The sequence below is a fragment of the Corylus avellana genome, chromosome ca8 (genome assembly GCF_901000735.1).
Source record: "Corylus avellana chromosome ca8, CavTom2PMs-1.0".
Lineage (NCBI taxonomy): Eukaryota > Viridiplantae > Streptophyta > Magnoliopsida > Fagales > Betulaceae > Corylus > Corylus avellana.
In genome coordinates, this window is record NC_081548.1 from 2,797,148 (window position 1) to 2,820,874 (window position 23,727).

Here is a 23,727-nt window from a genome sequence, read left to right on the forward strand (position 1 = left end):
TCCACCTTAGTCTATTAAACTGATATCTGTTTAAAATGAATGTAATTCTCAAATGTAGTTTAAAAACGCACATACATTTTGAATATATCAATTAATAAACTGGGTTGAATCTCTAAGTGGGGGTAGTCTATTGTTTTATGATTCTACTATATTCTTTCATATTCATTAAAAAAAATTGTCAAAAGTTCCAAACCATAATTTAAAATAAGTGGGGTTATAGATAATGGTTGAGTTGTACCTACTAACTTAAGCATCAAGGGGAGAAAAACCCTAGCAGAGAGCGCCGCACAGCTGGGGGGTTGTTCTCCCCCTCCCCCTCTCCCCCTTTTTCTTTTTGCTTAATTTTCTTTTGTTATAGGCTCAAACGCCACCGCGCCGGGTGTGCCGTTCACAATTTCTGCCGTATCTTTTTTCGGGGTTGATGGGGGCTCTTGGATTGGACTGTTCTAAGTTCGATCTACGTCAATCTGTTAGACCTACCTCAACATGTGCCCCTCCATCGCGCGCACCGGCCCTACTCGCTTCAAACGGCACCTGCCTCTTCTGATTCCGACAACCCTGCGACGGATTGTAACTCGCATGCACCTGTGCGTGGTTTTTTCATGCTCTGGCTAGAATCATCCGGCAGCCTTCCTTCGGTGGTGTTTTGTGGGCTTTTGTGCCTTCTCTTTATTTTTTCCTGTATTTTCTATTTTCCCTATATTTTGTGGTCCTGACCTGTTGAGTTGAGGATGTGAATAATTTCCTGGCTTGCAAGCCGATGATGATGAGTTTCGGCAAGAGGATGTTGCTACCTATGTATTAGATTGAGTTTGTCTAGAGCAGACCTGGTTGTTACAATTGAAGATTAATCATGGGTTAGCAGATTTTGATGTCATAGATAGGTCTTGAATGTTAGATTGCTATGTATGTATCTATGACTTGTAACCTTGTAGCTTCGGCTATGATTTTCTTAGAGCTTTTGCTCTGTGATGTAAGAGCTTTATGCTTGTGATCCTTCATCAATTAATGAGACTGGAATGATTTTCCCTTTAAAAAAAAAAATTAAAAATTGATTCCATATACCTACTCTAATGTATATATAGGATCATTTTGTAATTTTTTTTTTAATTTTTTTTTATAATCAATATCCTGAATATTCAAGATCAATTTGTTATATTCACTTTATCGTCCAAATTGTTCAATTAAATTGACGTTTATCCTAATATTTAGTAGATATTTTTCCCATTTTTTGTTTTTCCTACCCACCTCGGATTGACTAAAATATCCCTTACAAAACAATAATGTTGAATTCTAAACAAGTTAATGAAAACAACAGAGCATCCAAGCGTACAGAGGAAAAGCCCAAAACCCGAGCCCGAGTAAAATAAACAAGATATTAAGGAAAGCCCAGCCCAATTACAGAGTGTGGACCGGGTTGGATCCTCAAATATGGTCACTTGCCCACTAGAGGATGGGGATTTCCTTCTTTTTGGGCTAATAAATTAACGAACTTCAGAGTAGATTGGACCAAGTGCTAGGCCTTTAAGGTTGTCCTGTTTAATTCTAGGTCCAAAAAAACATATTCACTACAAATCTGTCATAGCCTTACCTCAATCCCACTAAGGATCCTTTTGAGTTTGTAATTTTAAAAAGTGAAATTTGAAAATTAGCGATTCAAAAACGTAATATTCAAAAACGCAGTTAAGCGTTAGGATTTGGCCTTTAAAATTGTGCGTTTTTAAAAAAATATATCCTTACCTTTGATTTGAAAACACAAATTTTTATATTTTCAAACTGCAATTTTTTAAAAACGCAATCCCAAACAATTAATTTTCTATAATTTGATTTAAAATCGCATTTTTTGTCTACGCAATTCCAAACGCATCTTAAGAATATCGGTAATTCAAAGTACTTAACTTTCATCGCATTGGGCTGATGTGACAATGTCCATCAGTTTAGTAAAATGAAAGTTGAGTATTGACATATTGTAATAATTTTTTATTGAAATCAAGGCACATGAAAATTTTAGATATGCATGAATTTATTCTTTCAATTTACTCTTTCCAAATTTTTATATTTGAATTATTCTTTTAAGTTAATGTGTTGATGAATATATAGACATTTCAAAATATGAAAAATTGCTTCAAATAACAAACTACAAGTTACATCTATATGTTTTAAGTGAAAATTAAATAATATTTAATTGTTCATTTATTTTTGTTACTTATATTAATTAATATTTTTTACAATAAATTTTGTTTTAGTTAATCTTGGTGTACTCAAGAATAAACTCCTTGGCCCATTTGGTTAGTCCAAGCAAGCCCATTTCCAAGAAGCCATATGGACCAACTTAACCCAACCAAGCCTAGACGGACGAACGCACAAGCAATAGAGAGATGTTGGGTCCACAATATGTAGACCACTTCTACTTAAACTCCTAGCGCCCCTTTATTCTCGTCCCTAAGGGACACTTGCATAAAGGAGTGGATGCCACATAATCAAATCAGTTATCCCATGGACCCTTCCATTATCAATCAAACACTGAAAAACGCTCATAGAATATAGTAGAAGGGACTCATGAGTGAGGTACCCACCATTGTGGTCTAACACTTTCTTATACAATTTTTATTAGCTTGCTCCCTTTTCCAATCATACTAACTTAAGCATCGAAGCATCAAAATAACTATCGTCAGATTCCAGCAAAACTATTAGGGCCGTTCTCTCGATTTAGGATTTGATGTGTGATCAATTGCTTCTCCATATATAAAATTGTACCTTAATTTTTTTTTTAATTTTTTATTTTATGGGACTGGTACCACATCTTGTTATCTAATTTGTGTGTGATGCTTTAACTTTGGTGCATGTATCAAAACACCTGCATCTGCATGACAAGGAGCACACAGTCTCCACATTCTGACTATATTGGTATGTGTTGCTGTAGTCTCCAACATTGACAAATTAACATGCCAGATATCTTAAGACTACATGTGCAACATGGCTGTGATTAAGTGACTCCTCAAAAACCAAAAATGCAGAACAAAAAGCACCAAAGCAAAGGCTGAGCTGATGTGACAGAATTCAATGAACACTGAGATAATATCAAGACATTCTTTGTCTTTTTCTTAGTGTCATTGTGCATGTTGATTGATGGCTTGGGAATGAGGATCCCCTGCCCCAATTTTTATAGCCCTTAAGTTACTGCTTCTACTGTTACAACTCTTTGTTAAAAGGCTTGAGATCGAAGTTGCTGCATAAATTGAAACTAAGGAGATTATTGGGCTTTAATTGGTATGGTATGGGGCTGATATGGGTCCCATCCCTTGTTTGTCTCCTTGGCTTTGTTAAAAATGAAGGGGGGTGGTTAGGGTCATGTGGATGGCTGGATGCTAGCAAGTGCATGTTCATCCATGTGAAGGAATGGGAAAGGAAAAGGAAAGAAAGCAGAGACACACAACTGTTAGAAAAGACCCACAATTTTCTCCATGATTTTTTGAATAAGTTGACTTGCAGCAGCAATATCCTCTTTGATTGTATAAATATTGCACATAAGGATGTCTATCCCTTTATGAGAGCTTTGTATGGTATCTGTAGAAAACACATCCCCTGAATGAAGGGATCCAGTTGTACGGTAGAATGGTGAGAGTAAATGCTACTTTTAACGCCTATTTTATGCTGTCTGGCGTGACATGTTTTAAGTGTTTTTTTTTTTTTTTTTTTTAATGCTACTTTAACCCTTCAAAATGAGAAATCTGGATACCGTTTACGAAAGAAAGGGAAGAGACATAACATGTGCCCTAAACCTAATGAAATAGAAATAATCAGGTTGGGGTCTTGTCTGTATTTTCCAATCCCAAAAATATCACACATATTTAAAAAAGACATTTGTGCTTCAAATCAAGTTGAAAGTATTTTGGCTTTTAAGGGAGTAGGCCACCAACATTATCTTTCACTCCCAAACAAAGTTGTATGCCTTTTGGATCTTTGCATGACTCACTTGATCCAAGGCATCTAAAAGAAATGATAAATTAAGCCCCACTAAGTAGAATATTGCAACATTTATAATTAATAGTTCATGAAAAGGTAGAGACCATATGATTCTTTCTTTCACAACATTTCCTCATGAGATTCCATACACCATGATTGGATACACAATGATTGGTTTTGACTGCTTTTTTTCTTAGGAAGATCTCTCCTTTGACTCCCAGTTTTCTCTCTTTTTTCCCTCTGGAGAGTGCAAATCAAGGCTGTCCTTTTACTATGTAATTCTGTACAAAACCGTTTGTAAAAAAAAAGTTTTCATTCTAGGTTTTTCACTATTGCTTCACCACCTAGAGTAGAGTGGCAATTTCTGTTCTGCATTTTTTTTTTTTTTTATACAAATTTTACATTTACAAAAACCCCTGCAGGATAAAAGCTTGTACCAAAGAGATTCTGCAGACTGCATAGTTTTACTCCCACTAAAACAGAGGAAATTATTCCTTTTCTATTAGATTTCCAGGTCTCCATCACAGAGGAAAAGAGAAATTGCTAGTTCTGTGAATACTTTTACCATTGGCTATAATTGTTGCTGACTTTGATGCTTCTAATTCCTAGATTATAATCCTGAATTTAAATAGCAGAATAAGATGTTATATGTACAATGATTTATCATTTTTAGGTTCCGTTTGTTCCGACGTAAAATGTTTTACGGTTTTCAAACTTGAAAAATAGTATACAGTTTTCAAAAATGGAAACCATTTTTTTGGTCAAACCGAAAATATTTTTCGTCGCACTATATACTGAAAATATTTTTTAAATATCATTTTAAGCCGAAACAAATGAAGCCTTATAAGAATTATGATAATTGAGGCTACACCTGAGCATCCCCCTCCCCTGAGCGTCCCTGAAACAAAAGTTAGTCCATGGATCATGCCAAATTATCATTTCTTCCATGAATATGACTACCATGTAGTGGGGACACCAGATTTTTGCTACAAAAATAAGGATTACTTAGGGGTAGAGCATAATCTAGATAATGCCATCATAAGAAAAAACCAATAGGAAAAAAAAAAGAAAGAGAAAAAATCTTGGAAAAATGATTGGGAAATAAAGTGTAGCAATTAAGGCATAGTCATGAAGTTCTTGAAACTCTTGTTAATATGGGGTTCCCCACTCCATCTCCACATAAATGCTTTTTAATATTCAAAAGCAAAGATAAGAAACATAACAATCATGGCAAGTCAAGAGCCAATTTGTGTCACATTCATTATCTTATCAAGTTATCAGTTCATTCACTAGTAGCTAACACCTGGCAATGGGCTGCGCTGGTTTTGAGAATGTTATTAGGAGTACTACAACTTTTACTACAAGTCCTTTGTAAATTGACGTGTTAGTTCACGCGACACTTGCTGTGTTAACCACTAAACAGTTAAAGTTACTTGTCAAATGTTATTGCTTAATTTCTTCACTATTAAGATACTGTCATGCAAGTTTGTAAGGTTCGAAGTAAAATTTGTAGTAACCCAAACATTTTTCTATCCATTTATTCAGTTCGAGTTCGGACAAACGGATGGGTTTGATGGAATTTTGTCAGGTGTGCTAGAAATCTCACTAGCTTAAAGGGTTTTCCTAGGAAACAATACTCCATAAAAGCATTCAACCTCTTTTTCTCTCTTAAGAAAAAATTTGTCTTCTCTTTCTGTCTCCAAGATTAACTAGTCTTGTGATTGGTGAACTTGCTTGCTGAGATGAGAAAAGAGGTTGGTAGGGTGAAATTTCAAGTGTCCCCAAAGCCACATGGTTCAAACTATTAATGATGGTAAACTCAATAACATGCCATGATTTTAAACACCTTTACTGAATCAAAAGTAAGACAAAATAATGAGACTAAACAACTTTAATTTTTTATGGTTGTGGGGAACAAAATCAATTCCCAAACAGGTGAGCAATCATGAACTTTCATTGACAAAGATGGGACACCAAAATACCTAAAGTAAATGTATCTTTTTTAAGTGGAACCAGATTGCAAGGCCCAACAATGAACTAAAATATTTAGGCAGGTTTTAGATGAATGGCAATAGCTACAAGAAAAGCTCTCGGACTACCATATAGGAGGTAGTTTAATGGCCGAAGGAAATCTTCAAAGTAGTTAAGTATACATTAGGGCATATGTGTTCGAATCCCACAGTTGAAATCTTTGTGCTTGATTAGTGTACACCTCATTGGTTTACATTGGTGCTCTAGTGGGGTTAGTTTAGTTGGACTTGAAAGAGTACATGCAGTTCTAATCGTTTAGACTTCTCTTGTGCAACTCCCAATGGGTCAGTGCTACTATAGTCATGCCCAAGTAGAATAGTAACAATTTGTCTTTACTGCCTGTCCTTTTTAATTAAAAACAAAAATCTCTTGGACTAATTTGCAGGACATTATTTGAGTTGACCATTGGTATGAGAAACTTGATCAAGGAAATACCCTTAAAAATCTCATTCTACCCTTTTCATTATGACTTATGTGGAAAATATTTAGACCAATGATGTGAATTTTATTAAATCACTAGTTATTTTCAAAGTTTAAACGGATAAAAAAAATGAAATTTAATTAATATTTTAACATTTATTTTCACATGTTGGCTCAAATTCTCTTTCAATAAGTTAAGCCCATCATGCAAAATACTTAACTGAAAACCTAATTAAATGAAATATAAGTAAAATGTAGAATTAAAGTTCGAACTTAGGATTTCTCATCTAATACTATTTGAACAAATTGAACAATTTAGATTGTCAAAAAATTTAAATCTAAATGTTCATATTAATATCTACTTTTTCCATTATAATAATGTTTAATATCTTCTTGCAAGAAAAAGTAATGTTGGAACTTGGAAGCACATTTTTGACATGGTGCCGCACAGCAAAATTGTAGTGGTCCAAGCACCTCAATTGCAATCTGCAGAATTGTCTACTTATTGTTTTAATCTTTTATGTTTCAAGTGAAATTGAAAAAGAAATCAAGATTTTGTTTTATTTTACAGTATAATGATGTCATGTTACATATTCATTGAATATATATATTGTTACGCCATTTAAAAATGATGAATAAAATTGACTAATGAGGAGGTTATTAGCTCGAATCCTCCTCCCCTCATTTGTGTGGACATGTAAAAAAAAAAAAAAAATGATGAGGATTCTTGTCCTTTATTATTATTATTATTTTTTTTAAAAAAAAAAATTTAAATTGAATAAGGAAATGGGTTACAAGGGAGAATCATTTTCCCTCCTAATCCGAAAGGAAAAAAGAGTAGACGATCCTAAAACCGAAAATGACAGAAATTTTCTCCAAATCAGTCTGAAAGAAATATCATCAAACCCATTTAAAATAGTGTCATATGTCGATAAACCTTTATAAGGCATATTAAATTCTTAACGTCATTAATAGAAGTTTACTAACTTAGACATAATTTAACGTGCCTTATAAATGTTTATCGACACATGACACTATTTTAAATGGGTTTGAAGATATTTCTTCCAAACTGAAAATTTATGTCCAACCAAAATAGGGGTGGCTCCCCAACAATTGATCCAAAGCGAACTAAAATAATACAAAAATATATACAAATGGAAGAAAATGGGTCAAATAAGTGACATTGTCTTCTCAAATGGCTACACAAAGAAGTTACAAAAGCAAAATGAGTACAGATTAAGGCGAAAACGACATAAAAATGATGAACTTAATACAATCTAGACTTGGATATGAAAATGACATGAAAAATGATTAAAAGGTGAATTCTATTCAAGAAATCTCAATCAATTAAAGGCTTCCCTAAAAGGAAAATTGAAAGAAGCAGAACGAACAAATAAAAACAGTAGAGACAGGGAAAAAAGCAATTTGCTTTTGAAAAAAATGCGATCATGATCAATCACACGGTTTTAATCATCTGTTGAGTTATCTCTTTCATTGTAATGTTACCCTTTAAAGTTCATTTAAGGTAGCAGTAAAAAGTGAAAATTTTCTGATATATTTATGTTCAAATGATGGTTTAAAGTTTGTACTAACGTTAACAATTGCACTGAAAAATCATGCTTTTAATAGAGATTAAGCTTCTTTGAGATGTAATCACATTGACATAAATGTTCCAACACCTCCCCTTCGAAGAGGAACAAGTATCTCAATACGAATCCTAACTCAACAATTTACCTCATATTTCAATTAAATATTTCACGTGTTGACTTGGGTTTTGGGTGAGTATTGTCAAAGTATTAATTAAATGATTAAATTCATCGTTTTCTATCAACATAAGCTTTTGATCGTTTCACTCTGTCGATCAATTGTAGTATAAGAGACCTGTAACCCCTTTCCGGAATGTAAATCAACTATTGATATTTTACATTCAATCGGATTCTAGAATTATTTTTCGAAACAGACAAAAACTTTATATAATAAGATATTCTGAAAATCAGAGACTAGGAAGCGGCCGATGTAGCAAGAGAACTAGGAATAAAAGTGGCAAGGTAACAAGAGCTACTGGGGTTGCGCTAACGCGCCCTTTTGTTTTTCAGCTCCTAATAATTGAATGTTGAAAATTGAAAGGGGATCCTAAACAAAAAAGGAGTCTATGACCCCTTTTTAAAGGTGATTTAACAGCTCTTATATTATATGGGATTTACATATGTTGTGAGTGCAGAGAAGATACATACAACACGAGTAATGCTAGATACCACACAAACATTACACGTATAAATATCCTACGAGACTAAGGTTGCAAGGCTACCAAGAGCATGTTTGGAATTATGTTTGAAAAATAGAGCTTTTAAATCAAAAAGTGTTTTTTTGGTAAAAACTTCATTTTTAAGCTTTTGCCAAAAGTACGTTTTGGCCATTTTTGAATTTTTTTAATCCTTAAATGCACGTTCAATTTGTTTTATCAAACGGGTATTTTTTTCTTTAAACATACTTTTTGAGTGTTAAACGCACTCAAAAAGTATTGCACACTCTTTATACCCTAAACCTTGCAACATTAGCTTCATGAAATATTTATATGCATAATGTTTGTGTGGTATGTAGCAACCCATACAACACCTCTCTCATATAAATGAGTATAGAGAAGTATTGCATACACGCTTAATACAAAAAAGTTGAGAGAGAGAGAGAGAGAGAGTAAAGAGCCTAAAATGATTAGAACACCACTGAAAAACATTGGTGTCCCTTCTTTAACAGCTGCAAACCCAACCAGAAGCCTAGCCTAAGTTGAAATTGGATACAAAATCCTTTGAAGTAGTAAGCCAACAATTCAAAAAGGTGATCTATATTCTAAAGACCACCAGCCAACAAATAAGTGGAAACGTATCTTTTTCTGGTAGATAAAGCATTATATTAATAGTTCCACACATCCATGGAAATCAAAGTTTTTTCATTGTGCTTCCTTCCATATCTTAGATGGCCCCAGTCTCTTCTTTACCCATTTCTACTGTGTCTATGTGATCATCTAGTAAATATTCAAATATTATAATCCCCACATTTTGTTTTACCCAAATGAAAATCTTACTGTTGCGGGAATGTATGTGTTAAAGTGTTGATTAATTGATTAAATTTATCTCTTTCTATTAGCTTAAACTTTTGGAATAAATGGTAATTTAAAATTAAGCTTTTGGAACAACTGGTGATTTAATATGATATCAGAGCCAAAGGCCCTAAGATCGAATATTGACTCCGTCAAATTACCCCCATTTAAATTAAATATTCCACATGTTGTGCATCACTTACTAAAAGGGAGTTTGAGCCCATACGTGAGAGGGAGTGTTAAAGTGTTGATTAAGTGATTACATTTACCTCTTCTTATCAGCTTAAGCTTTTAGAATAACTGGTAATTTAACTGTATGAAAAAATATCTCACATTAAAATTTAAATTGAATACACCAGCAAGTTTGCATGTGCTCCACTCATGTAACATGACAAATTGGCTAGGTTACACTAAAAACGAATCTTGAATTTTCTTTGATGCCAAACAAGTCATCTATGTCACTGCAGGAACCTACATTCTCTTTAATGATTTCTTTTCTCTAAAAAAGGGAGACACAGAGAGAGAAAGAATTGATATGTGGCAATCGATCTGCAATATTACCAAATAAAACAAAAACTTTCCTGTCAGTTCCTAATGAGAGTTCTCTCTACCTGAGTGAGTGCATACAGGGAGGAGGGAAGAACTCTCCCTTCCTTATGATTGACCAACTCCTCTCTCTCCTTTCATGGAGTCTTTTCTTTCCCTTTGTGGAGACTCTCCAGCTCTCATGGTGAGCGGTTTTGACTCATTATCAATGTTATCCTTCATGTTGTGGCTTTTGAGTTCTCTTATGTCGCAATAGGCGTTTCTGTAAGTAACCCATCGACCGAATTGTCTAAAAAATTGCCGATTTTCGGCGGCCCCTTTCTAAAACTATGTCAAAAAATTATTAGATCATATCATTTATGTTGCACTATAATATTTGTACTTGGTCTATGATGGAGTCTCACACCCACCTCCTTTTGAATTATCTTTTCTTTTAGGGGAAATCTCACTTTGGGACCTCTGAATTACTACTTGTTTAGAATATTTTGACATGCCCCTCAAACTTCAAACCTCTAAATTTGGACTCATGAACTTTCAATTGCAGTCAATTTGAACCCATTCGTCAGATTTTAAACATTAACAGTTAGACAATGACGTTTATACCCTTGAATTTTTTATAAAATTTCAAATTTACCCTTAATTTCAAATTAAAAATTTTATAAAAAATAAAATAAAATCACAAGGTAACCAATGGTTGGGCCACCTTGTGACCTATTTTTTTTTCAATTTTTTTTTAATAAAAAGAAAATTGAAGGGTAATTTTCTCTTTTTAATGGTTTTAACGGCAAAAATTGATGGACAGGTTCAAATTGACTGCAATTGAAAGTTCATGGGTCCAAATTGAGAATGTTTGAAGTTTGGGGGAGACATGTCAAAACGAGTAGTAATTCAAGGGTCTAAAATGAAGTTTTCCCTTTCTTTTATTATGCAATCTCACTACATAAAAAATTACGAATGTTTGCTTTGTCACTTACACAAAAAAAAATTATTGTTTTGTAAAATTATAAAATTAAAGTAAAAGCCAAAAAAAAAAAACAGAGGAAGAGGAAGAAGAGGAAGAAGAAGAAGAAGAAGAAGCGCCCTTCTGTCAGTTTCTTTGAAATTAAGAGTGACACTGTATCTTGGTTGAACATGGTTCACCAAAGAGGACTGAAAATGTAGGGTTTTCAACGAAAAGCGACTTTAATGTCCTTGAGTGACTACCCACTCCACAGTAAGTTATGAGTGTTCCAAACATGGTGCACTTTTCTTTTCTTTTCTTTCTTTCCTTTTTTTTTTATTTATTTTTATTTTTAATTCAATTCAAAATGGTGTTGGCCTGAAGGAAAAACCAGTGTTTTTAATTTTAATGTTGTTCCTTTTCAGAAACTTTTTTCACATGAGAGACTCAACAGCCCCACATTGCAACTGTGAAAATCTGGGAAGAAACAAAGACATCAAAAGCATAGACTAATGTCATACATTACAACACAATTGACTGTACAAATAGCAGTAGCAGCATCTTCAATTGGGTCACTTAGAAGCTAGTTCTAGGACCTAGAGAGGATCTAAATGAGAGAGTGGCGGTCTAAAAAGTGCTGAGAAAAATGGGTTAAATATCAGAAAGAGTGGCATTGGCAGCAGAGCAATAGAGGCTGAGACTGAGGAGGAAGTTACAGAGCCTGAGGTGGGAAAACAGAGCAAAGCTCGATAGACCCATAATGAATTAACTCTTGAATCATCTGCTCAATGTGATCATCTTCAAGAGGCTTGAACTGCTGGCTGCTTTCCACTTGAACTTTCTTGACAACCCAATTGGCCTCCGTTTCTTGCTCATTCACCAGCGTCTTGTCCGGCGATCGGCCACCCATTTCAGCGGCTTTCCCGGCAGTGCAGCCGGTTGAGTTAGCGCGCGGCAATGGCGCGTTTTGAGGCTCTTGCAGTTGCAGCGACGGTTTTGTCATTTGCAGTGAAGCCATGTAGCACCTATGCAGTTTAGCCGTCAAAGTGGCTGAGAGAAGCTTCGACGACGACGACTGCGGCGCATTTGGGTTGTAAGGGAAGTTGGTCCGCGCTCTTGGGCCGCACATTAGCCTTGCCGCTTCGTCATACGCCCGTGCCGCGTCTTCCGCCGTTTCAAATGTTCCTAGCCAAATTCTTGTCTTCCTGCACAAAACGAAACGTTCCCATCAGTACCGACCGAAACGTGTCGGCATTATTATTAGTAGGTAATGATAAGGTGATAGCGAGGTGAACTTACAGTAGAGGGTGGCGAATCTCGGAGACCCAAGAGCCCCAATGCCTTTGGCGGACGCCTCGATATCGCTGTTGTGGTCTGGCCATGTTGGTGTCTAAAAGGAAAGGAATTGATGGAAAGGTGTTTGCGATATGCCTGAATGAGAAAAATGGGGAGTGGCCCTAAATAAGGGGATGGTGAGGGGAGGGTGGGGGGGATTTATGTAGTTGGATTTGTTGACAAACTTTGGTTCACTGTTTTGACTCTCTTTAATTGGCCTTCTGGCACCAATTAGCAATTGGGTCCCACATGGAGGGTATATATACTATTGGGTCATCCCTCCTTTTTATCTTTTGGCTTATTGCAGGTGATTTTTTTTTTTTTTAATTAATTACTAATATATAAAATTTGAAAGACCTAATTTAATTCACATGAGTAATAATACCTTTTGTCAACGCAAATCTAAACAAATAGAGGTTTTCTCAAGATCTCCGGATGATTGTCGTATTCTTTTGTTGTTGTTTTCTTATTTATATAGTTTATGCTTAGGGTATTACTAAAGTTTAAATATGTTTTTGCTTTCTAAGGTTTTGTTTAAGAATAACGAAATGGTTTTCAGTAGGTCTTTTGTGTTTTTTCTAGTTCTTTTATGGGAGCAAACTATTGACTGATGACAAGGAGTTATCAAGTTTATGGAAGATTTGTCATTGATGAAAGAGACAGTGACCAGAGACGTGATTCGTCGGTTTATGCTGCATATGTATATATTGATTATGATGATGACATTTTTAAAGTGTTGTTTTGTAAAAGCCCTAGAGGCTACTGTGTGTGTCATAGATAGTGTTGGGGCCATAGAGTTTTCAACTTGCATCTTTAACATTGTATGATAGAGCATTTTGCGCCAGATTGATTTTATATCAATGAAGATAACTTGTTTGTTAAAAAAAAAAAAATTGTTTTGGATAGAGATCCAAGCAATTTTACTCTTTTTCACATTTACTATACGGATTGTTAGCAATCTAAACAACAAATTACTGAAATCGTGATGGGTCTACATTAATTGCTTTAATGACTTTTCAAAAGTTTGAAGTTTGCTAGAACTATAACAGATGACCTCCCTCATTTTCTGGCAGTATTTCAGCACCCAAATCTTCTTGTTTTGGTATGGTAGTTGTAGGTTTTCCTCATGACTAGATTCATCGTATGATAGAGTGAGATTGATGAAAATCGGATTAAGCTATTGCTTCTCAAATCCTTCTTCTTCTTTCTTCTTTTTTCTTTTTTAATATTTGAGATTTCATTAATAAAAGTGTAAGGAAAACAAATAGCTTATCTCCTTTATCTTATCATTTACTGATGTTGGACTCTTTGGTTGGCTGTGATTAGGATTGTCATCATGATAATCCTTAACAAAAAGAAATGATAATACAAAAAGAGAGGGTGGGACACCCCAACATAGACTATAGAAACAAATATTACAGTGCAAAAATGAAATCTAATCACATTTAAGAATTGACCAAATAAATGGTCCGACTCAATATTTTTTGGCGCATAATTCAAGAAAGGGGCCATTGAAAAATGGCAGAGGCAGACTAGGGAATGGGATGTTTGGAAAAATGTATACTATGATTGCAAGAGAACTTGGTAGTCATAGCAAGGAGGATAACATTGACAATGACGGCACTAGAGTCGCCAAAGAGGAGTATCACCACAATGTTCAACACAGAAGGTACTCGATGGTAGACACTTGGTGGACATCAAATATGAATTTGGATTTGGATCTAGAAGTTTCAATAGGTAAAAGAGAGGCATCGGTTATGGAGAGCCAAAGGGGAAGGTGGAGGGCAGCCAAGAATCTGCGGCATGAGGGCAAAAAAATTTGATGTCAATGTGTGGATTGCATATGTGGTGGATGAAGCGGAGGCCGGCGAAAATGATGGAGAGGCATGAGGGTAGCAAAGGAGGGGATAGATGCACAATAATTTGGCTTCCAAGACAGACAAAGAAGGAGAGACAAAGAGAAAAATGAAAAGGATGAAGGAGAAAGGGAGAAGGGAGGGAGCATAACTCTACCCTCCTTCCCTATCTAAACTTGGTGGGGAGAGAAAACCCTTTCACCGGAAGTTAGAGAGTCTCCACAAACGGAAAGGGAATGCTCCACTGGATGAGCGGGAAGACTTGGTTAATCTTGAGGAAGGAGTGAGGAGGAGGTAGAGCTCTTTCCTCCTCTCCTTTCTGCACTCACTCGGAAGAGAAACCCTCTCATTAGGAATGTGAGAGTCTCCATAGAATCTCACTTATTGGTTGGTGCAGGTTAGATTATAAGTTTAAAAGAATTGAGAAGTGAAAACTGATAGCAAGCTCCGATTTGCTTCTAAAACCCTTGATAATGGGTAGAACTTGTATTGCACATAGGGTTGTAATCGAATCAAAGTGAATTGAGTGTTGTTTGTCTCTCCTATCTGTACTCATTAAAAAGAGAAAACCTCTCAACACCAAGCGTTGGGCTACCACTAGCCAACCTTCATGTGGTGGCCACTTCGCCGCTTCTTTCTGCAACTCAACACAAGGATCAAGTGACATGGGTCGCATGTGTCTGTCCGGCATTTTCGTCACTTCCTCTTGAGGTGGTGCTCATGCTTGTGTGGCGACTGCATGGTCACATGCAATTTATAGTATAAGTTTATAATATATACAAACGAGTTAACGAGTCGGATCGAATTTATATAAGTATATCTTGTTTAATAATTGAACATATTTTTATTTTTATGTTACACCTCGTTCAACCGTACTAATTGCACTACATAGTTGGAAAAAAAAGTTGTCGGCTGGCAATGTCCTATTTCCTTGACTTTAACAATTGAAAACCCATAAAGAGCTAAAGGCTAGAATGTCTAGATTCAGGCCCTACATAGAAAATCAAAAATTTCCCTGGGCCCAGATAGCAAGAAAGTGGTCGTCTTGGAAAGATTATCAAGCCCATTCCAAATGCCTGAAATGTCGACCCGACCAGTAGGCCTCATAACTGAATTATGCTTGGGTTGCGACCTAATGACCAGCTCCATTTTCTATAGCATAGCATTCCTCCAGAACAATACAAATGAAAAATGTAAATGTAAATATAAAAGTAGGGCTTTCCTTGTAGGGATCGGAACAGGAATCTCTGTAATTGGCTACTTAAATTGCATTCAATTAGGGCAATCTCACAAAGAGAGGTCATCGGGAGGTGGATTTTGCACTTCAAATTGCTTGGAATAAGTGTGTTCTGTACCTATGATTCGTGCAACAAATTACAGGAAATCCTTATTAGCAGAAATTAAGAGACCTCTTTTAGTTGGGAAAAAAAAAAAAAAAAAGTACTAGGTGCAGGAAATCCTAACCGAGTAGTTAAACAGATAAACATTCCAACAATTTTGTTATTTGAATTATTAACAATTCGATTTCGTAACACGTTTCAAGCAGTTCGTCCACTTTTTTTTTTTTTTTTTTTATTCAATACCCTAACATGTTTCGAGACGTCCGCCTATTTATTAGAACATGTGTGTTCCATAAAGACTCTTTCTCATTTGCTAACGAGATTATTAGTTTGCTGGGCATCGATCCCTAAAAAATCTCCCATTTCCCCGTGATTGGCGGTTAAAGTGGAGAGAAAATCCTTCCCTTGCCGTGGCTTTTTGAGCAAAACTTGTGTCCCAAGTTGATATCAACGTCATTGTGGTATCAGTGTTCAATGTAGGTTCCCACAAAAGGATACAACAAAAGTGCCAAAGCTGTTCTTCCATGAGGTGGGGTCCCAGTATTTTTTTTTACCGTTAACCAAAATCCAAAAACACACAATCAAAGAAAATTTGAACCAAAAAAAGAATGCAAGTCATGCATCTAGCTAGGCTGCATAGATAGAGTAGTAGAATGCTAAAAAATAAAGCATAATTAAGCTTAAATCATATTATAATTATAACACATTTGATGCTACGCATGGCATCATTCACATGGGTCGTCTGAAGAAACTATGAACAGAATTGGGAACTATTGGGTGGTGATTGGGTGCAAGAAACAGGAGGCTCTGGGCTCTGCGCAGGCTGACAAAAATAGGTTAAATTAGAAGATGAATGGGTGACATTAGCAGAAAAGATATACATATACCATAAAGGTGAAAGAAAGGAGGGTGTTTTTTGAGATGTTTGGAGATAAAATTAGAGGGGCTGTGGTGGAACAACAGAGCAAAGCTCAATGGAGCCATAGTCGAGAAGTTCCTCTATCATTTGCTCAATCTGAGCATCCTCAAGAGACTTGAATGGCTGCTGGCTACTTTCAACTTTCACTTTTTTGAAAACCCAATTGTTGTTTGGCTCTAGTTCTAGCTCACCCACCGGATTATTTTCCGGCAGCCGCATACCCATTTCGATGGTTTTTCCGGCGAAGCCAATGTTGGCGGCAATGACATGTGGTGATGGTTGTTTTTGAGGCTCTTGTGCTAATGGTTTGGTCATTTGGAGAGAAGCCATGTAGCACTTGTGAAGTTTTGCAGTCAAAGTTGCAGAGAGGAGCTTCGATGAAGATGACTGCGATGCATTTGGGTTGAAAGGGAAGTTGGTTCTAGCCCTCGAGCCGCACATAAGCCTTGCTGCTTCGTCATAGGCTCGCGCCGCGTCCTCCGCCGTTTCGAATGTTCCTAGCCAAATTCTAGTCTTCCTGCATAAACGAAACGTTTCGTTTAGTACTACACAAGCAAGGACACACATAAACGTGGATGAAGAGCGTGCATAGGTGTACGTACAAGATAGGGTGGCGGATTTCGGAGACCCAAGAGCCCCAATGCCTCTGCCGGACGCCTCGGTAGCGCTGTTGCAGTCTGGCCATGCCCGAAGAAAAAGAAACGTGGAAGAGGTGTTTGTGAAAATGCCTGAACGAGGGAATGATGCAGGAGAATGGTGCCTGTGAGGGAAGGGGGAGAGAGGGGTTTTTGTAGTTGCATTTGTTGACACAGATATAGGCAACTGGAGCCTGGAGGGGTCTTTTTCTAAGCCCCCTCTGGCAACCAATTTGGAGAGAATTGGGTCCCACTAGAGCTTTGAAGGGAGGCTCTAACTTCTTTTCTGTCTCTATTAGTTACCAGTTGGCTGTTTGCAACTGATGATTATTGAATAAATAGAGGAACTGAAATTTCAAACAGACCAAATTCAATTCACATGAATAAGAAAATGGCTACTATATCCAAAAACATCATGTGTTACTGTTCTCTTGCTTTTTTGCCTGTTCTTTCTTCAAGAAGATCTTAGGTCATCGTCTCATGGATTCTTCTCATGTGATTGTGGTCTAAGTTTAGACAATGACTCAATCAAGTTGGTAGTTTCCTATACCTAAAAAAAATGAGCATAAAAAATCCCTGTTGTTCTGACCAACGAAACTATTCTAATAAATGAAAGAACCTAAAACATAAAATAATATAATTATTTTTACTTTTATGTTACATTAGAACACTTTTTCAAACAAAAAGCACTCTCCAAAACATATTATGTTTGCATTATGAAAGGATGAACAATCTGCAAATATGATTATTTGGGTCAATTTTTGTTGTTGGGACACATCTATTAAAAGATTCTTGGAGTGTAATAATTAACATAACAATCCAAATCATGTAATCAAATCGTGTTCACTGTTATAATTGGATCAATTTGCAATCAATTGGATGGTAATTTTTATTGAAAAGTATGGTGATGATGCAACAGGAAACGAGATTGATCCGGCCTGTGCCAAAAAAAAGGTGGGTTACTTCAGTGGTATTTTGGATTGGAGCTTTCAATTTCATGTTACTTCTATAAAATAAAAATAAGCTTGATACAAACTTCTGACTTGTAAGGGGAGAGTCGTGTTTAAGAGCTTATTATAGACGAATGGTTAAAATTGCACTTAACCAATGTGAAACACATCAGATCGTAACATAAAATCACGCTTCTGAATTCGACAGCCACGGTGGATCATTCTATTCTATAGGTCGCCTCTTTTGCAATTTCAGGACATTTTTTTATGTAAAATTAAGATTGCACTTAATTCATAGGACGCTTCGTGACAAAGCTCATACCCTATGCAATTTTAGGGCATTTGTTTGTAGTGTAGATTCTGATAGGGATTAATGCATGTTGCTCACGGCACAGGTGCTAAAAATGGGAAACACAAGCATATGCAACACAATAGAAGAGGACAGAAACAGGTTTCTGGTTGTTGGACGGCAATGCACCATGATTACTGTTCACCCACGTGCCAAGAATGAGCCCCCATGCTGTAGAGAGGAGAAGAGAGAGACCCACAAATTTCTGTATAGTTTGAATCATAGATGGACTTTGCTTCACACGCAATTATATGGTGTTTGAGAGAAAAGCATGATGCTATCTACTTGGCGGATGTGATTGGGTGCAATGAGCCTATCTATACAATGGGCAGGTTCATGTCACATGGCACTTAAGCTTTATTCCACCTCGGATTCTATTTGTTAAGATTGTTTGAACACTTGTACGAATCGATGAAGCTTGGATATCTTCTCACCTGAAGGTATAATAGGTAGTGGAGGACCCCATATACCAACGGTTATATGCAGTCAGCATACCCTAAACAAAGTTGTTGATAAGTCTAGCCTTCTAGGGGCCCTTATTTTAAATTTTCATGTATTGAATTAGTAATCATTCAAGAGAATTGAGGGACTCCTAGAGTGGCTCAAATACCAATAGACCCTAAAAATGTCCATCCTTCATAAAAGCCCAACCGACCCCTAATCAAAAGAAGGCATACTGGCTCTAGACAGCCAAACAATTCAGTATCCTAACGACTCGTGAGCACAACTAATCACCAGAATTTGCATTCCCTGCTTGCTACTAAGATCCGAACCCACCTTTGCTAAAGGAATGCTAACAAGTAGGCAATTCTCTCTCTAATAGTTCATATTAATGAATTCTCACTCTCGGCGAATGCTTCTAACATATTGAAAATGAATTCTCATGTCAAAAACAAACATTTGGTCCCCCCACCCCAAACCCTAGAGGGTGTCAGCCTATATTATAAGAGCCTAGAGTAACTCCTAAAGATATGCATATGAATTTAGTTATACCTTAACCCAATAGCTCAATTCAACCGTTATCCTTATTTTCCCTAATTACTTTTTTACGTCACCCTTTCTAATTTGGGGGTCGAGTGGTTCTATCTGATCTCTCCGACACCCTAATAACCTTCTCCTTTTCTTGTAAGCTTCTCTCTAAAAGGCGGTCCTAAGATCACTAATGAGTTCTGGTGCCAACAGGTAGCTCCATTAGATCCTATTTGACTGCTATTTCTGGCTGTGGCAACAACTAGTTTAAACTCATGAAGTTCCAGGTTCCAAATAATAAAATATCAAGATCTTTACATCCCTGCCGTGTGGTGCATGCAACTTGAAAGATAGGGAGACAAGAAATGTTTCACCATAAATAGAGAAAATCATACAAAGCCAAGCTCTAGGGTCCTGATTCCACCTATTCATTTTGGATTTGACATCCAAGAGGACAAAAAGAAAGATAATGGGACATGTAAATCGTAGCCTTAATTAATATCTAAAAGAATATGTAGCTTCTCACCATGAAAACCAGGGACCCAAATGGGTGTTTGGAAAGATTTATGGACATCCTACCCCACAAAACAAATATCAAGGATTTATGATATTAGAAAGAGAGCATCAAAGCTTCTAAGGTCCTACAGCTTTTACTATAAAGTTTCTTACAAATTATCGTGACAATTATCACACATTAACAATTAAAATATAGACCGAATTTGTGAGAAAGTTTTACTAATGTATTAATCATTAGTTAAAAAACAGAGTCAGGAACATTTGTTTGAATTATTAAAAAAAAAAAAGAAAAAAAAGTTGTCCATTTTTTGGTTTACAGCTAACCATAGAGGAAGCGGAAATCAACAGAAAAGTCAAAAAGGAGAAAAATCTAGTGTCTAATACATAATCCGATGAATGAGTAGGACCCACACAGAAACGCGTGAGGTGGACCCCCAAATCTAACATGGGTGATGATAGCATGTCGTCCATTTGTGTGTACTAATGTATGAAAACCTCCCATGGTTTCATGCCCACATCACGGTCCCCCGTCCTTGTCAGGCATCTATCCCCCATCCCCCCCTCTTCCTCTGTCTCTTTCTCTGCCTTTCTGAGTTCACATGCAGACACAATCCAATGAATTGAAAGAAGAAGAAGAAGATGGAAGAAAGAGGTTAGAAATTGTGTTGGGGATTACAACATGGGGTATATGATGACTCTGTCACTCCAAGACATTTTGGGTTTACATCTTTTCTAGTTTGTGTTGCTGCCCAGCTTGCATACATACTTGGTGCATTTTTTGAGCAAGTTTCCCTTCTGGGTAGGGTGAATAAGGGGACTAGCTAGAAAAAAATGTTACATAGATGACGACCAATGGTTTACTAAATTAAATGGCAATAAAATCTCGAGGTTCTTTTGCTTATTGGACAGTTGTTATACAGCTAGATGCTCATTACGAGGTCAAAAAAAATCAAGAAACAAACACCGGTTCGTTCGACAACGCTTTTTGGAAGAGTTTGTTTTTTAGCTAAGACGTAAAAACATTGACAAACAACTTTAAACACAAAATACCCAGAATCTTTTTTAATAGAAAAGCAAAAAAGTACACTCTAAATATATATTTTTATTTTTATCAAGAGAACAATCTCTTCATAATCCCGAAAAATACGGAAATATTGTATAGAAATACGCCTCCAAAATCAATCCTATACACTAGACGGGTCACAAACTCCAATGAGGATATGACATAAAAAACCTTAAAATTCTACGAAGGTTATTTTAGAAATGTTGTATAACTTAGTCATCAGAGACTCATACTAGCACCAGGCTGGCATTATTTCAACGGTCTTTTTTATTTTTCCAGACGTCCACCGCTCAGTCTAAATATACAAAAATCCGCATAAACACCGTCCATGTTATCTTGGTCTCTATATCTTTTAGAAAATAATAGAAAAACAAAGTAAGCAATTGTTTTCAAGAATTTTCTCTTGTATACGCAAGCATCAAATTGTTTTCAAGAATTTATTTTAATTTTTATTGTTAGTATAGTAAAAGGTAAACGTATGAAAGTTGCATATCCAGGAATTTAGGGACAAGAATGAAAGTCACTTTTATTGGTCTTTTCATCCTTTAATTTATATTTTTATTAAGATAGGGACCAGTCAAAAGGGGAATATTCCGAAATCAAAAAAGCCAGTTTTTATTACCCTTAACGCGGTTTCGTTGGTAAGCAAGAAAGAGAGGTGAATTTAGGGGGTGTGATTATGATTGTGATAGAAATGTCTGCCTTCCAACTTCCGCCCGCACTTCATGGGATTTTGCACAGGCTGGTCCTTTGAACAAGACCACAAACCATTCATCATCCGTCTCCATGTGCATGTTCCTGTTTTGTCTCATGCTAAAACATTATAAATCAACATTAAAAATTTTAAGTTTAAAACATTAATTATCAAGGAAATTCAAATTTCTAGAGACAAATTAGGAGAAGGAAAGTGAGAGGAAACCACTTTTTTTTTTTTGTTAAGCGATAAGAAGCGACGGATTTAATTATTTATTAATATTTTAAAAGTCTCTTACGAGGGAGATATACAAGATAACATTTCGAACTCATAATATACGTTGCGATAACATGTTAAATTCTAAAAGCTAAGCTAATAAGAATCAATAAATTTAATTATTTAATTAATATTTTGATTTATATGCATTGTGAATTTTAGGATAAGATTTAGAGCATCTAGTTATCGAAGGCTCGATGCATTAGGAAAAGTCTGTTAAACTAGAAAGCAAGGCCCAAGACCGATAAACCAATAAGCACCTTGTCTCGAGGTGCATTACTGATGTAGATCGACGAGCCTTGTCTGCAAGCTTGTCTGCAACCCGTTTGGACGATCCTCCACTCAAGAGCCTCGTCTACAGTCCTCGTCTGGAGACCGTCCGAACCCTTATGTTATTTTTAGTGCTTTTACCGATTTATGTAAGTGACCGTCTGGATGGCCTTATTGTCTGTCCAGACAGCCATTGCTTCTTTATGTTTAGGTTTTAGGTTACAGGCGTCATTCAACGTTTATGTGTGTGGGCCATCCGGACGGCATTAAGCTCCATTCGGTCGAGCTCCGTAGAATGGCAATTCCAAGTTTGTTTCATATTTTAATTCGGTTTAGGGTTTTGGGGCCTATAAATATATACTTATAGCCTCCAAAAACGCAATTGTTGATTATATATGAGTTTTGTTCAATAAGAAGCCTCAGAGTTGAACGTTCTTCTGTTTTCCTTCAAAACTTAAAGAGTGTCTAGCGTTTTAGAGAATATTTCTTAAATCCTTTGATAGAATCAAAATCTAAAAATATATATTTGTTCCTTATTGTTGTTATTCGCTGCAGCCCACTAAATCACGCTGCATCAATTACAGAAGATTTTCACCCCACCAAGTCACCATATCCGCCTACTAAAGGACAAACGATGACAACTGTTGTAAAGGAAATTTTTGTTGCTCTTTCCATGAGCACATCCCTCTACTAGGCAATGTGCATCCAAGGACCATATTACACGACACAACAAAGACGCTCTGGAGGTTAGATTTTTTAATTGCCATTATTGCCTTTATGAGTATTCCGCTAATTATTGTTCAACAAAAATTATCATCTGACTTAAGCATCGAAGTAGTCGTCCATCGGTACGCCCAACAAACTCCTTTGCTCACTTTCATTCTTATTGTATGTATTCTTGGACGAGGTATCAGACTCTCGGCGTGCGGTCAACAAGATTCATTGAATTTCTTATCTAACCTAGGGTGGAAAATAGAAAATAATGTATATAAAATACAAATATAGTTGGATATAATATGGATCCATTATTGACCCAACAAAAGTTAGTCAAGCCTAATCACATGTTCAGTGTAATCCTATAGAATTGCTTATGGGAAATTTTAGGAAACCGTGAATGTGATCAAATAGCTTAAAAATTGAACAAAGGAAACTTGTGCTCTGACTTTGACATCATGTCACACATAGATTAAGTGCCACACAACTAATAGAAAATAGCCCTACTCCATTTCTTGCCATGTGCATAGAATAATTAACAAACTAAGGAATAATTAAGGAGTTTATCTATTTCCTAATTAAGAATTATATATTTTGTCTGTGGTAGATGTTGCTGATTAAAATTTATTAAACAATCTATTGTTGCGTGAGTTGGCGGGGGATACAAACACGGACGGAATTAGAGTTTTTTGTGAGAAAGAGACAAAAACTCCAAAAGAGTTGTCTAGGGCAAAAAAATATTAGCTTTGGAGCCGCTTACAAAAATATTAACGCAATAGAAGTGTTAAATTTTTTTGGCATAACGTAGATCTGCCTCTGAATACAAAATATAAAAGGAGAA

At 36.1% G+C, this 23,727-nt stretch overlaps 2 protein-coding genes across 2 annotated transcripts; both read right to left on the minus strand.

Moving 5' to 3' along the window:
• Positions 1-11,484: 11,484 nt before the first annotated feature.
• On the minus strand, positions 11,485-12,447 carry LOC132190321 (ethylene-responsive transcription factor ERF003-like). The gene is made up of 2 exons (XM_059605273.1): positions 12,300-12,447; positions 11,485-12,205 (listed from the first exon to the last, which is right to left on the minus strand). Exons 1-2 carry the CDS (start codon positions 12,380-12,382, stop codon positions 11,713-11,715), a joined length of 576 nt encoding a protein of 191 aa, XP_059461256.1. The 5' UTR covers positions 12,383-12,447; the 3' UTR covers positions 11,485-11,712.
• Positions 12,448-16,195: 3,748 nt separating this feature from the next.
• On the minus strand, positions 16,196-17,444 carry LOC132190085 (ethylene-responsive transcription factor ERF003-like). The gene is made up of 2 exons (XM_059604966.1): positions 17,053-17,444; positions 16,196-16,967 (listed from the first exon to the last, which is right to left on the minus strand). Exons 1-2 carry the CDS (start codon positions 17,133-17,135, stop codon positions 16,469-16,471), a joined length of 582 nt encoding a protein of 193 aa, XP_059460949.1. The 5' UTR covers positions 17,136-17,444; the 3' UTR covers positions 16,196-16,468.
• Between the last annotated feature and the right edge of the window lie 6,283 nt (positions 17,445-23,727).